Genomic DNA, 15981 nt, shown 5'->3' on the forward strand with positions numbered 1-15981 from the left:
TTATAGACAGTACACATTCTGCATTTTACTATGTTGCACTACAAACTGTACTTACTGTAGTATATGATTCTTTTGACTTAGATGGAAAAAGTGTGATAATAAACCCCGTTACCAGTACTAAATGATGCAACAGGTGAGCTATATAGTTAGGATAAGTTTGGCCATGTATACGGTACTGTATATGTACAAAATGAAGTGGAAACAAATATCAAGCTGTACATATAGAACAGTAGCGGCTCTTGCCATGGGCAAGCAGGCTTTTTGCCCGGGGCGCCGCCGTCCTGAGGGCACCGCCACCGCTGCCGTAGCAATAGCCTCTATTGGTGCCGCGTGGTGCGCCTAACGTCTTTGCATGCCGCACGGCATTGTGGGAGCGGCCGCAAATGCTAGATGTCATAATTGACCTCTAGTGTCTGTGCAGTGTGCGGCACTATGGGAGAGACATCATGACGTCTCTCCTATAGATCTGAGGATCGGCGGCCAGAGATGGAGGACACCAGCAGCAGCGGTCGGGAAGTAGGAACGGGGCTGGTGAGTATTTTTTTTTATTATAATTTTTTTGTAAGCATCTACTAGGGGCACATCTACGGAGGGCACAGCTACAGGGGGCAAAACTACTGGGGGCACAGCTACAGGGGACACAGCTACAGGGGCAAAACTACTGAGGGCACATCTACTGAGGGCATAGCTACAGGGGGAAAAACTACTGGGCAGACAACTACTGAGGGCACAGCTACTGGGAGAAAAATACTGGGGGCACAATTACTGAGGGCACAGCTACAGGGGGCAAATCTACTGAGGGTACAGCTAATGGGGGCAAAACTACTAGGGGCACATCTACTGAGGGCACAGCTACTGGGGGCACAACTACTGAGGGCACAGCTACTGGGGGCACAACTACAGGGGCAAATCTACTGAGGGCACAGCTACTGAGGGCAAAACTACTGTGGGCAAAACTACTGCGGGCACAGCTACAGGGGCAAATCTACTGGGGGCAAAGCTACAGGGGGCACAACTACAGGGGGCATAACTGTGACCACGCCCCTTCCCTATGAAGCTATGCGCCTATTTTTTGCTGTGTGCCGTGGGTGTGCACTAACACTTTTTTGCCTTGGGGGGGGGGGGGGGGAGACTTTCGCCCTGGGCGCCACAAGGCCTAGAACCAGCCCTGATATAGGATTGAAATGGGCATTACAAGGCTTAGACTAAGGACCTGGGGGGTATTTTGCCTTCATTGAATGGAATATTTCCCCCAAAATTTTCATCTGCATTTGTGAACTGATTTTACAAGCTTGGAATGAAAGAATTTTTTAGAACCATGGGCCTAATTCAGATCTGATCGTAACAGCAAATTTGTTAGCAGATGAGCAAAACCATGGCCCTCATTCCGAGTTGGTCGGTCGCAAGGCGAATTTAGCAGAGTTGCTCACGCTAAGCCGCCGCCTACTGGGAGTGAATCTTAGCTTCTTAAAATTGCGACCGATGTATTCGCAATATTGCGATTACTAACTACTTCGCAGTTTCAGAGTAGCTCCAGACTTACTCTGCCTGTGCGATCAGTTCAGTGCTTGTCGTTCCTGGTTGACGTCACAAACACACCCAGCGTTCGCCCAGGCACTCCCACCGTTTCCCCGGCCACTCCTGCGTTTTTTCCGGAAACGGTAGCGTTTTCAGCCACACGCCCCTGAAACGCCGTGTTTCCGCCCAGTAACACCCATTTCCTGTCAATCACATTACGATCGCCGGAGCGAAGAAAAAGCCGTGAGTAAAAATACTTTCTTCATAGTAAAGTTACTTGGCGCAGTCGCAGTGCGAACTTTGCGCATGCGTACTAAGCGGATTTTCACTGCGATGCGATGAAAAAGAACGAGCGAACAACTCGGAATGAGGGCCCATGTGCACTTTAGGAGGAAGGGGGGGCAGATGTAACATGTGCAGAGAGTTAGATTTGGGTGGGTTATATTGTTTCTGTGCAGGGTAAATACTGGCAGCTTTATTTTTACACTGCAATTTAGATTTCGGTTTGAACACAAAACAAACCAAATCTAATTCTCTCTGCACATGTTAAATCTGCCCCCCTGCAGTGCACATGGTTTTGCCCATCTGCTAATAAATTTGCTACTACGATCAGGTCTGAAATAGGCTCTATGAACATTTGTCAAATTGTTTCGCTTAGTTTTAAGCATAGTTTAGAAAGTAAAATTGCCTAACAAAGCATTGCTTCCCTATTGGAGCTCAGAGTAGATTGAATTTGTCAGGGCAAATGCTACAAACTGTCAAAAAGATTTTGTTCATGTTGGCTTCAATATGTTTCACTCCCATGCACAATTGCAGGACTTTTTTGGGCTGCAACCACTCTGTGGAATGTTCTACCACGCACAATAAGACTCTCCTCTAGTCTCCAAACTTTCAAGCGTTCCCTGAAAACTTTCCTTTTCCTTTTCCTTTCCTTTCCTTTCCTCCGGAAAATATTCACAGCGCATCACTTTTTCCACATTTTGTTATGTTACAGCCTTATTCCAAAATGGAATAAATACTTTTTATCCCCTCAACATTCTACACACAACACCCCATAATGACAAAGAGGAGTGGGCGAAACTGCCCAAAGATAGGTGTGCCAGCTTATATGGCATCATATTCAAAAAGACTTGAGGCTGTAATTGCTGCCAAAGGTGCATCAATAAAATATTGCGAAGACTGTGAATACTTATGTACATGTGATTTCTTAGTTTATTATTTTTAATACATTTGTAGAAATCTCAAAAAAACTTTTTCCACGTTGTCATTATGGGGTAATGTGTGTAGAATTTTGAGGGAAAAAGTCATTTATTCCATTTTAGAATAAGGCTGTAACATAACAAAATGTGGAAAAAGTGAAGCTCTGTGAATACTTTCCGGATGCACTGTAGCACCTATCCTTGTGTATCAATTCCCATTTCCCTACAGATTGTAAGCTTGTGAGTAGGGCCTTCCTACCTTTATGACTGATTGTTATTACCCAGTTTTGGCAAAAATGCTATATACATTTAGTCAAACTGAGGCTAAAATGTGATCATAATAATTATACTGTTCCTACTCTGTGCTAATATGACATTAACCCAAAGACTGGATACTGTATTTGAAAATGAGGCTTAGCATTAGAGAATCATAGACCCATGATACACAACATCAATTAAGATTGTTACAGTACAAAGATGCAGGTCAAAATTGCATGCAGATACATGCAATTACAGTGGCCATTTCTGGCTGGTAACGAGGTAGGTGGCTAGACAGATACGGAAGTGTCGCAGTCAATGACTGCATCTAAAGGTGCAGTTGAACTTATATCGACAGACATGTTCAGACAAAAAATCTGCTCCTTCATTGGCCTGGTGCAATGTTCAATGGTGCACACAGCAGCAGATTAGCGATAAAGCCGGTGGACGTTCAGTAGGAAGACCATCAGCTGTGGCAGTAGCATAAACACGCAGTAGAGGCTGTGGTAAAAGATGCAGTCATTGTTACAACTGTATCCACCTATGTCTGTTCTACCCAGCACACTCTATTTTTACTTACACAAGTGTGGAAGTTGAAAGAGAAAAATATTTTTTTTTCTATTATATACCAAGCACTTACCTCTGAGACTCAGTTGAATCAGGTCATTCTCAAAAAACTAGTCCATACTGAATCAAGGATGGGGCCTTTATAAGACAACAGGTTTTAAAGGTACACATACATCATGTATCATGCGCAATGGTCCTTCGATAAAAGAGTTACGTCCTTCTGACTTTCCATAGGAAGTTGTGTGTTAAGTACTTTTTTCAAGATTGGCAAAAGCATGCAGCATAAACTGTACCAAATTGTAGTTGATGATTCCCCTAAACACTTTTTAATAGGGTCTTTTCTTGTATGCCTATAGGGTCTTTTCTTATATGCCTTACATACACCATCAAATGAGTACTTTGATGAATTCCTTGAGAACTCACCACATTGCCTGAGTGGGGATGCACATCCAGTTTTAATATATATAAAAATGACTATAAAGCCAAGTTAAGCAAATCTAGCTAATGAGGAATAAGACAGAAATATCTGAATGGGTTGGGATATATATATGCCGGCGGACAGAATACCGACAATGGCATCCCAATGTTGAGAATTCCGGCAGGAGAAGGTAAATATTCTTACCTTCTCCTAATGCCTCACTAACCCTCCTTTCCAGCAGCCTAAATCCAGCCCTTAACCTTCTCCCCCACTGCCTAACCCTAACCCTCCCCGGTAGGGTCTAAACCTATCCCCCCCCCCCACCCCACCCTCACAGCCTAACCCTAACCCTTCCTGGGGTGCCTAACCCTTCCTAGGGAGCCTAAACCTAACCCCCCTCATGCAGCCTAACCCCATCCCCCTGGAGTCTAAACCTACCCCACCCCCACCCCTTGGCTTACCTCTCAGATGGGCTGGTACATGCTCGGTTGGGATCGCAGCGGTCGGGATTCCGGAGCTGGGCTTGTGACCCTATTCGGAATGCCAGTGTCAGCATTCCAAGTAATGTCAGGATTCCAGTGTCAGTATTTTGACCGGATCTCATCTAAATCATTCAATCTGATATAAGCATTATATGGGATTCTACACTACAATGGTTTCATAAAAATATTTGTGCAGACACTATTACCCAAACACTTGGCTCTACTGTATCTACAAATACATTCAGTATGAGAGGCTAGTTTCCTTGTTCACTACCTACTGTAAGTTAAGTTGCTAAGTGACATGGTGGGATAAAGGGTCAGAGATTTTTGTGCGACTCAAAGTCACACCTTCTCACACATTTTAAAAGTACGAGTTTGACCCGCAACTTGCAAATCTAATAGCCTCCACATTTTAAAGTTCAAGGCTATTACAAGTACAAGTGTCTGAAAGTTTTTGTAATATGAGTTACATTACATTGTGAGTTATACAGAAGCATGCACAGATCTGTGAGATGTGTGCATGCTTCTGTTTGTAAAAGTTTAGAAATAGTTAAAAATGTTTAAAGAAAACATGGGGGGGGAGATATAGGTGTCCCCTATATTTTTAGAACCAGCAACAGGCTCCACCACGATGGAGGTAATGCCAAAATAATGGGAATACACTTGACCGGGTCCCATGGCCGAAGCATTGCCCCACCTAACTAGTCAGCCCAGGCTGGGGTTCCCTGGGAGACAAATAAAGGGGTCCCCCACTCCAGGCATCCAGGACCTGTGATGAAGCCTGGACCTATCCCCTGCACCCCTGGGATTGATAGCATTTAAAGTTTAATTTTTGGACATCAAATTTTTTTTACATGAGGACTACAGTTCCCAGTAGGCCTTCCACAGATGCCGGTACTTGGAAACCACAAGTATCAGCAGGTGAGGCAATATAGTTGCCCCTATAAAAATGTTAAAAAAGACAGTATGCGCACATCATGATAGTTTAACATCCTTGCACACTTACACTCACACATACTTACCTACACTCCCTGTAACCATTCATGCTCTCTTCCCCTGTAGCCTCCATGATACCTGTAAAAACAAATTCCATACTCACCTGTCCTCGGTGAAGATCAGGTCCTCTTTGGTCTATGTAGGCATATAAGGGATTAAAACATAAGAAATCGAATCACCCAAACTAATGGACTGAGGAGGTCTACGTGTTAACACACAGGATTTCTCTTGTGAATACCGGCCTCCACGTGACTGCTGTCACGAGGAGCTCCAGCAGCCAATCAACGACCGCTACCAAAAACAAGCGCCCCTTCGCTCCATATACTTCAACTGCGAGAACTGCTACATTGAATCCTATGATGAGTACCACAAGGTTATTAGAGCATAACCTTGTGGTTCCAATCATAGGATACAATGTAGCAGTTCTCACCACTAAAGTCTATTGTCCGAGCTGTAAAAATGTGCGAGCGCTAAAATAGCAAATATTAGAAACTCTGACCCTATTACATTTACTCCTTCTGGTAGTTTACTTCACATTCAAAGATGCTGAATGTATACCTGCTGCATTGCCCATGAATGTTTCCTGTTACTGATAACATGCAAGTTTAATATATTATTATTATCCACTTATTATTATTGTCCACACATACCGATTGTTTACATCCAATCATTAATTCATGGGCAAAATAAATAAGGTATATAAGCCTATACTGTATACATGCATACAGTATATAACTTAATCAGAAAATTCATACTAAACAGCAATATAGCCTTACTCTCTGCTTACATATATCCTTACTTCCTATACTGTAATTCAGTATACAGTACCTGGATCTTAGATAGACACTTTAATGTGCAATTCATTTTTACATTCTTTATTTGTTTGTTCTTATAAAAGTAAACTCATTGATATTATGTATGATAAGGCCTGCTGGACCAACACTCGTGTCTCTATATATATTTTCCTTCCCAGAGCCCACACTGAATGTGCCAATCCCATACCTAATGATAGATAGATTGTAAGCTTGCAAGCAGGGCTTTCCTACCTCTATGTCTGTCTGTCTTTGCCCAGTTTTGTTCTATAACTGTTGTTCTAATTGTTAAGCGCAACGGAATATGCTGCGCTATATAAGAAACTGCTAATAAATGAAGGCTGCCTCTGCGCTATATAAGAAACTGCTAATAAATGAAGGCTGCCTCTGCGCTATATAAGAAACTGCTAATAAATGAAGGCTGCCCCTGGGCTGCCGCAGAGTAGAGTGTGGCTCATCAGCCCATAGTGGCCACTGGCCAGGTCCCAGTCAGCAGGAAGCCTGAAGGCTGTGTTAGGGGGTGGGGGGGGGGGGGGGGGGGGGGTCAACACAGACACTTGTAGCAGAAGGGTTGGCATGTATGGTGAGTGGTCATTAGCATGCCGCACCCTAATCTCCACCTGTAGCATGTCTGCCTGTAGGGTGGCATCCACAATGCTGCAGCATTCCCTCCTCTCCCTGTCTAGCAGTCGCAGTGTCCAAACAATGCCAGTCTCTGTGTCTACCTGGAAGTACCACAGCACCAGGGTCTCGAAGTCTTCACCAGGGCTCCCTTTATGAAGTCCTAAATGAATATCCCCGACTAAAGTGCAGACTCCACCTCTATGTCTGGGCCCAGTAGTGAAGCCCCTTCTGATGTGGGCCCTGGTAATGCCCTTATTTATTGGATAACGTCATGTAGTGCTATACTGTATATTTTTGCATTTATCAGATTTTTCAAGAATTGCATACACAAAGTTATCTCCTAACCAAAGTTTCATTCTGTGATATCTTAAATTCTCCTACTGTACACTGAAATACTGTACACAAAATTCTAGTTCTGAGTTTCCTTGCTGCTCAAACAATCATTGGAAATAACTAAAGCTGTTGGTTTCATTGAATAAAGTAATAAGGTATATATTGCTATGATGATGAATATAATACCTATCTTCCATGACTTAAATGTGCTCTTTTAAATGCACATGCTATTTGCAACAAATCAATATATAATGTATCTATACATCTCTTCTTCTCAAACAATATTCTGGTAATAACAAAAACATGGCTACCGTAATTAGACACTGGATCACATGTGGGGTTGGACTCTTTTCCACTCACTGCACAGTTCTTCCAACTATTACATAACTCATGTTAGCATCATTTTAAGTACATCATTTTTGGACTTTCAATCACTTCTCTACATATGATCTATCATCCTCATGGACCACACCAATAATGATGTGGAGCCCATTAGTGGAGGCAAGGACAGAAATTGTGCTGGACTTCACTCTTTCTTATTCTCTCATATTCCCATGATCGGTGATATATTCTTTAGTCTTGATCCTCTCCATTCCTCTTTGCCCATTAAACATCTATCTCTATCCTCCTCGTTTAAACTCAAAGTGGAATGACTCTTTCACTCATCTTGATAGCCTATGCCTTGATCTTATTTTATTCAAGCCATGTTCATTTTCTGTTTTCTTAAACAACCATTTCCCTCTCTCAGACCATCACCACATTACCAGGAAGTTGTCCTCAACCACTTTACCTCTTTGAATTCTATCTTCCAAGACTCCACATACCCACAAAAATCTCAACTCTATTAATTTTTTCATCAACTTTTCATTTCTCTGCAACATTGTCTTTTCCTAATTTTTACATTTCACTGTTTTGACTTGGCTATATCACATTTTAATGAAATCTAGCAACAGCCCTTGATCCAATGGCTGCAACTACTCTTTCCTCTCGGAGTCAAGCACAAACTCATCCGTGTGTAAGCTAAAATAATGTGCTGCATTCAAAAACTCTCCATTGGCATACATCTTATGCAGAAGTGTCTTGACACTGCCGAACATATATCAAATCTCTCACCTCTGTTTAGGCTTCTAAATTCTTCTTTAATATATTTAAATCTTTTCTCAACCCATCCTTTCCAAGCTCTCTGATGTTAATTACTGGCCAAGAACTTTCTTCCTATTTCAAGGAAAATATTGGCAAGATATCGTATCTTCTTTCACAAGCTACATTAGGCTCAATGGTTTTCCCTCACATACTGTATATATTCTTTATTTGATCCCACAAATCAAGAGAAATGTCTACACTCTACTTACTACTTGTCTACTTGACTCTATCTTCTCTTAAATGATATTAGTCCTTTCTCTTGTGCTCATCCACGTGGACTATGATTGGGAATAGTAACCTGTGCTGGGCGCAATGAGGCACCTTGCCCGAAGCATGCCGAGCAAAGTGATCAATGTGAGGGGACACAATACACTAATGGGGCTTGTTTGTGGCAGAAAAGTGACAAAACACCTAGACCCCCACCCCTCAAAAAAAACCATTTCTTTGTCGACCGTTTGACTCTGTCTGCCTTTTCCACTGTCTACCTATTATATGCCGACCTTTTGACCCTGTCAACCTAATGCATGTCTACCATTAGTGATTGACCTATTGACTGTAGACCTTTTAGTGTAGATCTAATAATTCACACCCCTTCTTCCCAGTAGCATGCATTTAGAATCCAGAACCACAATGCCAGCACCATCTGTAATTTACTAATTATAACATCCTTTTTATGTTCATGTCATAGCCACTAACCTGTTCTCTTACTCTCCTCTCCTCATAGCGATGACGTTCGTTATTTGATTTGCTTGCTCTCTCATTCAGTTTTTTCTGCTGTTGAGGGCCCCGGCCAAAGAATACATAGTTAACAAAGGCATATTCCAGGAGAGCCAGGAACACAAACACGAAGCATCCCATAAGATACACATCAATAGCTTTAACATAGGGAATTTTAGGTAATGTTTCTCTCAGATGGGTGTTTATAGTTGTCATAGTGAGTACAGTAGTCACTCCTGAAATACAAAAGAATTCATATGTAACTCATCTTACCAACTCACAGTCTCTCTACAAAAAGTCTTATAACTCAAAATACACTGTTCTCTTCTGCTTAACAAAAAAAACCTGTATTACGTGTTGTTTGAATGCCATTTTCTTATATCTACTATGTCTTCTTTACAGTACATACCCAGTGCGACTCTAGCTGCAGATGCATCATAGTTAATCCAGAAGGAAACCCATGACAAGATAGTGATCAAGACGGATGGCATGTAGGTCTGTAGTATAAAATATCCAATGTTCCTCTTGATTCTGAAACTCAGTGAGAGCCGGGGGTAGGAACCTGAAAAACAAGCACAGGATAAAGACCTTTTAACAGTATTTAACAGTATGGAATTAGAAGAATTGTTTCTTTGTTATTACCTCTGTCACATATTACTTGGGCACATCTGTAACTTTAAACCCTATTTGATCCCTAGTTAGTTTTAAGGATATCATATCTATACCAATCATGTTTAAATTGCTCTATTGTATTTGCTTCTACAATCTCTGATGTGAGGCTATTCCACTACCCTTTCTGTAAAGCAATTTTTCCTCAAATTGCCACTGAACCTACTTCCCTCCAGTTTCAGTGCATATCCTTGTATTCTAATAATTTTCTTCCTTTGGAGAATCTTCCCCTCCTTGTTCACACCCTAGATATATCTGAAGGTTTCTATCATGTTCCCCTTTCCTTTCTCTGCTCCAAACTATACATATTAAGTTCTTCTTGACTGTCATGAAATTCTCTGTTTCTATGAAACCCTAAACCTAAACCCTAATTCGTAACCCTAACAAACCATTATCTCTAACCCAAACTCCTAACCCAGCCCTTACATTAACCACTTGCCTGGCTTAAACATATGTGATATGACCGCAACCAGGAGTCTCTGCTGCCCGGCTGTGTCCCACGTGTGCATGGAGGAAATCCATTTTGTACAAGTGCAGAAAGGATTTCCTCTTTCTGATGTGGCCCTCTGGGAGTGAAGCAGTGGTCTCTGACTTCCAACATTACTCCCAAAATCGCACCCCTGAAAGCCTTGCGAGCGGCATTCAGAGGCACATGTGCTGGAACTAAAACTGCAACGAGGGGAACATTGTTGTCCCCACCAGCACAACTATGCTGATATCTGAAATTTAACACAGATACAGTATTTTGCAGGTGGGAAATAGGAAAACTACGTAATTAGAATTTTAGTAAACTCCCCTAAGGGGAAAAAAAGGGGGCTGACATAATTACGTCATTACCAATGCATGGCTTGCATTTTGTGAAAGAATACCCAAAGGGACAACAGGATCAAAATTTGTGTTGCACCTCCAGTGTGTAGAATTTAATAAACTACAAAAATGCAAAAGCCCTCACTCATTCACTGACTGACTGATCACAAATTCTTTAACTTCCTTATATGTTAGGAAGCTGAAATTAAACATAGGTATTTCTGCAGGTGGGAAATGAGAAACCAATGTAATTAGAATTTAATAAACCTCCCCTAAGGTGATTGTTAGGGTCTCCTGCCCTGTGCTGCCACGTCATCATGGCAACCGGGAGACAAGTGCTAGTGGAGTAACCTGAGCGCAGCTGATACTCCGGTTCGGGTCTTTTGCTGTGCAGTGGTTATAGGCTCTGTGCACGGCAGGGGATCCGGTGCTGGTTTTTGTGCTCACAGTCTGTGAGGTCTGAGTGGGGCGTGGACAGCACCTGCTTTATAAGGCCTCTTTTCAGGGTAAGCAGATGCTGCTGAATCTCTGTTGGTTAGTCAGTTCATGAAAGTTAGCCAGTACTGTGTAGCTTTGTATTTGTTTGTTGCTTACTGCAAATAGGCCTGGGGATTTGGTATTACACTCTGCCAATCCAGACCTAGCAGTAAGACTGGAGTCAGTCGTTTAGCTTGCTGTGGTTCTGTTATTACTCTGTGAACTTAGCAAGTTTGCGGCTGTATTCTAACACTTGCCTGTCTAATCCTGTCTCACTGTGCTAGGTGTCAGGGGTCAGTTTAGTGGCAGTAAGCTTAAACCTGTGCACTGCAAGTGAGAATCAGGATTGTGGAGGCTCTCCTTGTGTCTATCATTCCATCTCTGACCAAGGAGTTTACTGCCACACCCGTTGGTAACCCTTTAGGGTTTTGCTGTTGCCCTTAGCAACAGCATTTCGGGTTCTCTACGTATTAAAACACAACATCTTGCTTTTTACATCTGAGCAGTTCTAATACAAGGGAGATACCCAGTTCCTTAGCCTCTGGGCTTCTCTGTTCACTGTGTGTGTATTTTGTTACCCTATCACCTTCTGTGTACGTTATGTCATATTCCCCAGTTTGTCTGTGAGTCCATTTGTTTTGCATAACAGTTCAAACACCAGTACATTCCTGCAGACACTGGAGTGCATAACAGTTCTGACACTAGTACTTTCCTGCAGGCACTGGTGTGCATAACATATTCAGCAGCCTAATACTCCTGTTGAAATTTTGTGGGAATATGGAGCATACCCCTCAAAATACGTTGCAACAGGTGGTCGATCAGGTGCAGGTCCTGACTCGGCAATTTAATGATTTGTCCATTAAAATGCACACCTCCCAGGCTGCTGGCGGAGCTCCCGCAGCAGCAGCACCTGCAGGGGTTAAGGAGCCGAAAGTAAATCTCCCGGATCGTTTTTCTGGAGATCGCTCGCAGTTCTTTTGTTTCAAGGAGAGCTGCAAGCTATACTTCCGGCTTAGGCCTCAGTCTTCTTGGTCGGAGATTCAGCGGGTGGGCATAGTGATTTCCTTGCTACAAGGAGACCCACAGGTCTGGGCATATGGGTTGCAGCCTGACTGTCCGTCGCTTAAAAGTGTTGATGCTTTTTTTACGGCACTGGGCATGTTGTATGATGACCCTGACAAGACGGCCTCAGCCGAGGCTCAGATTTCGATCCTTAAGCAAGGGCGAAGGCCAGTTGAGGTTTACTGTACGGAGTTTCGGAGGTTGGCCCATGATACCCAGTGGAATGACCCAGCCCTGAGACACCAGTACCGAAGAGGTCTTTCTAACCAGATAAAGGACCAACTGGTACAATATCCCTTGCCTGATAGCTTGGATCAGCTCATGCAGTTATCCATCCGGGTGGATAGACGGCTGAGAGAGCGTAGGCTTGAAAGGGAGACTGAGATTTCCTTCCTTCCCAAGGGAACCTCAGACTCTGAGGAATTTTCTGAAGAGCCTATGCAGATTGGGGCTATCCGCCTCTCCTCGCGTGAGAAGACGCGGAGGAGACAGCAGGGGTTGTGTTTGTACTGTGGGAATAAAGGTCATGTGGTAGTATCATGCCCAGAAAAGCCGGAAAACTTCAGGGCCTGAGGGTGATGGGAAATATCCTGTCAGGCCAGAAGTCAGAATTTCCCAAGAAGACTTTTATCATTCCGGTGACCTTGAAGATCCTCGGTCAAACTGTCAAGACTGAGGCCTTTGTGGACAGTGGGGCCGACGGGGTTTTTATGGACCGCCAATTCGCCCTAAAACACTCTGTTCCCTTAGTACCCTTGGCATCGGAAATTGAGATTTGTGGGTTAAACGGGGAACCATTATCCCAAGGTAAAATTACCTCTTGCACTAGCCAGATTTCTTTGTTTATTGGAGCCACACACTCTGAAAAATTGTCCTTTTATGTGACTGTCTGTACTTTTGCCCCATTGGTGTTGGGGTTACCCTGGTTAAGGGCCCACAATCCTCAATTTGACTGGGTCTCTGGGGAGATTCTTAGTTGGGGTACTGATTGTTTCAGGAGTTGCTTGAGCCTTCCAGTCAGGCTCTCGCAGCTAAGTTTGCCAGGATTGCCAGGGTGTTATGCAGATTTTGCGGACGTGTTCTCCAAAAAAGTTGCAGAGGTACTACCTCCCCATCGCCCCTATGACTGTGCCATTGATTTGTTGCCAAATGCTAAGCTTCCCAAGAGCAGGTTGTACTCCCTGTCACGTCCTGAGACTCAGGCTATGGCAGAGTACATTCAGGAGAACTTGGCTAAGGGATTTATCAGACCTTCACAGTCTCCAGTTGGGTCGGGGTTCTTCTTCGTGGGTAAAAAGGACGGTTCGTTGCGACCCTGCATCGACTTCAGGGAATTGAACCGTATCACGATTAAAAACTCATACCCACTGCCTCTCATTTCGGTCTTGTTTGACCAGCTTCGTACTGCCACCATTTTTTCTAAGATTGACCTACGCGGTGCGTACAATCTAATCCGAATAAGAGAGGGGGATGAATGGAAGACTGCCTTTAATACCCACTCAGGGCATTATGAATATTTGGTGATGCCTTTTGGGCTCTGTAATGCCCCGGCAGTCTTCCAGGATTTCATGAATGATGTGCTCAGGGAATATTTGGATAGATTCTTAGTTGTATACTTAGATGACATCCTAATCTTCTCCCATTCCCTGGAGGAACATCGGAAGCATGTACGCTTAGTCCTCCAGAAACTCAGAGACCACCGGCTTGGGGCGAAGCTGGAGAAGTGCGAATTTGAAGTTCAGCAAATCGCATTTCTAGGATATATTATCTCCCCAGAAGGTTTCCAAATGGAGGGTTCCAAGGTACAGGCAGTCCTGGATTGGGTGCAGCCCACTAGTTTGAAGGCGCTTCAGCGTTTCCTGGGCTTTGCGAATTTTTATAGACGATTTATCGCTGGATTTTCGTCTATAGTGGCGCCCTTGGTGGCACTCACTAAGAAAGGGGCGGATGTTGCTCACTGGTCTTGTGAGGCTAAAGCGGCTTTTGCCCGTCTCAAAAGGGCATTTGTTTCGGCCAAGGTGCTGCGACACCCAGATCCAGAGCGTCCTTTTGTGGTGGAGGTGGATGCCTCTGAGATGGGTATTGGGGCAGTGCTTTCTCAGATGGGAGTGTCTGATAATCGCCTTCATCCCTGTGCTTACTTTTCCCGTAAATTTTCGCCTGCCGAGATGAATTATGACGTGGGTCCTCCAGACCTTCCGGTAGGTCTCTTGTTTGTGCCTCCTAGGTTAAGACAGCGAGTGTTCCTGGAATTCCATGCCAAGAGGTCGGCAGGTCACCCGGGTATTGCCAGAACTCGGGAGTTGCTATCTAGGGCGGTGTGGTGGCCCTCGGTGGCTAAGGATGTGGATCAGTGGGTTCGGGCATGTGACATCTGTGCCCGAAATAAGACTCCTAGAGGGGTTCCTGTTGGCCCATTACATCCACTCTCTATCCCATCTAAGCCATGGACCCACATTTCAATGGATTTTGTGGTGGACTTGCCCAAATCCTCGGGGATGACAGCCATCTGGGTTGTCGTTGACAGGTTTTCGAAGATGGCGCACTTCGTTCCACTGGTTGGGCTGCCATCAGCCAGACGCCTGTCTGAATTATTTATGCTGCATGTTGTGCGTCTCCACGGGTTGCCACTTGATGTGGTCTCTGACCGCGGATCCCAGTTTGTGGCCAAATTCTGGAGGGCATTTTGTTCCGATCTCCAGATTTCTGTCAGCTTGTCGTCAGGCTACCATCCGCAGTCTAATGGGCAGACTGAAAGGGTGAACCAGTCCTTGGAGCAGTTCCTCAGGTGTTATGTCTCCAAGTGTCAGACTGACTGGGTTGCTCATCTGTCCATGGCGGAGTTTGCCTATAACAACGCGGCTCACTCTGCTACAGGGATCTCTCCCTTCCTTTGTGTGTATGGGCATCATCCTAAGGCCAATTCTTTTGACCCCCTGGACTCCACGCCTGGTGGTTCCTCTGTGGTTTCGGTCCTTAGAGGTATTTGGCGGAAAGTGAAGAAAGCCCTTGTGTCTGTGTCATTAGTGACCAAAAGGGTTTTTGATAAGCGGAAAAGACCCTGCAGCTTCAAATTAGGAGACTTCGTCTGGTTGTCTACCAAGAATTTGAAGTTGAGACAGCCATCTCATAAGTTAGGGCCCCGGTTCATCGGCCCTTATAAGATCACCAGGGTTATCAATCCGGTGGCATTTCAGTTAGATCTGCCCCGTTCTTTGGGTATCAATAAAACATTTCATTGTTCCCTTTTAAAACGGGCGATTAGTAATCCTTCTTCCAGTGGAAGACCTTCCCCTCTTCTGATACGTGGCCAGAGGGAGTTTGTTGTTGAAAGGATTCTTGACTCCAAGGTGGTTCGGGGTCGGCTGTCATTTTTGGTGCACTGGAAGGGGTATGGCCCGGAGGAGCGGTCGTGGGTGCGCAGTTGTGATCTTCATGCCCCCAGACTGATACGCTCTTTCTTCTCGCAGTTCCCCGATAAACCCGGTGGTAGGGGTTCTTTGACCCCTCGTCAGAGGGGGGGTACTGTTAGGGTCTCCTGCCCTGTGCTGCCACGTCATCATGGCAACCGGGAGACAAGTGCTAGTGGAGTAACCTGAGCGCAGCTGATACTCCGGTTCGGGTCTTTTGCTGTGCAGTGGTTATAGGCTCTGTGCACGGCAGGGGATCCGGTGCTGGTTTTTGTGCTCACAGTCTGTGAGGTCTGAGTGGGGCGTGGACAGCACCTGCTTTATAAGGCCTCTTTTCAGGGTAAGCAGATGCTGCTGAATCTCTGTTGGTTAGTCAGTTCATGAAAGTTAGCCAGTACTGTGTAGCTTTGTATTTGTTTGTTGCTTACTGCAAATAGGCCTGGGGATTTGGTATTACACTCTGCCAATCCAGACCTAGCAGTAAGACTG

At 44.4% G+C, this 15981-nt stretch overlaps 1 protein-coding gene across 2 annotated transcripts in view; it reads right to left on the bottom strand.

Moving 5' to 3' along the window:
* The window catches only part of LOC134948761 (gamma-aminobutyric acid receptor subunit beta-4), a 644656-nt gene that overhangs the window by 12506 nt on the left and 616169 nt on the right, over positions 1-15981 (bottom strand). For both annotated transcript variants that reach the window (XM_063936970.1, XM_063936969.1), the window contains exons 7-8: positions 9477-9629; positions 9047-9303 (exon numbers count right to left, since the gene is read on the bottom strand). In XM_063936970.1, the coding sequence (XP_063793040.1) occupies positions 9047-9303; positions 9477-9629 (410 nt within the window). The remainder of the gene's footprint in view (positions 1-9046; positions 9304-9476; positions 9630-15981) is intronic.

The sequence above is a fragment of the Pseudophryne corroboree genome, chromosome 8, assembly GCF_028390025.1.
Source record: "Pseudophryne corroboree isolate aPseCor3 chromosome 8, aPseCor3.hap2, whole genome shotgun sequence".
NCBI lineage: Eukaryota > Metazoa > Chordata > Amphibia > Anura > Myobatrachidae > Pseudophryne > Pseudophryne corroboree.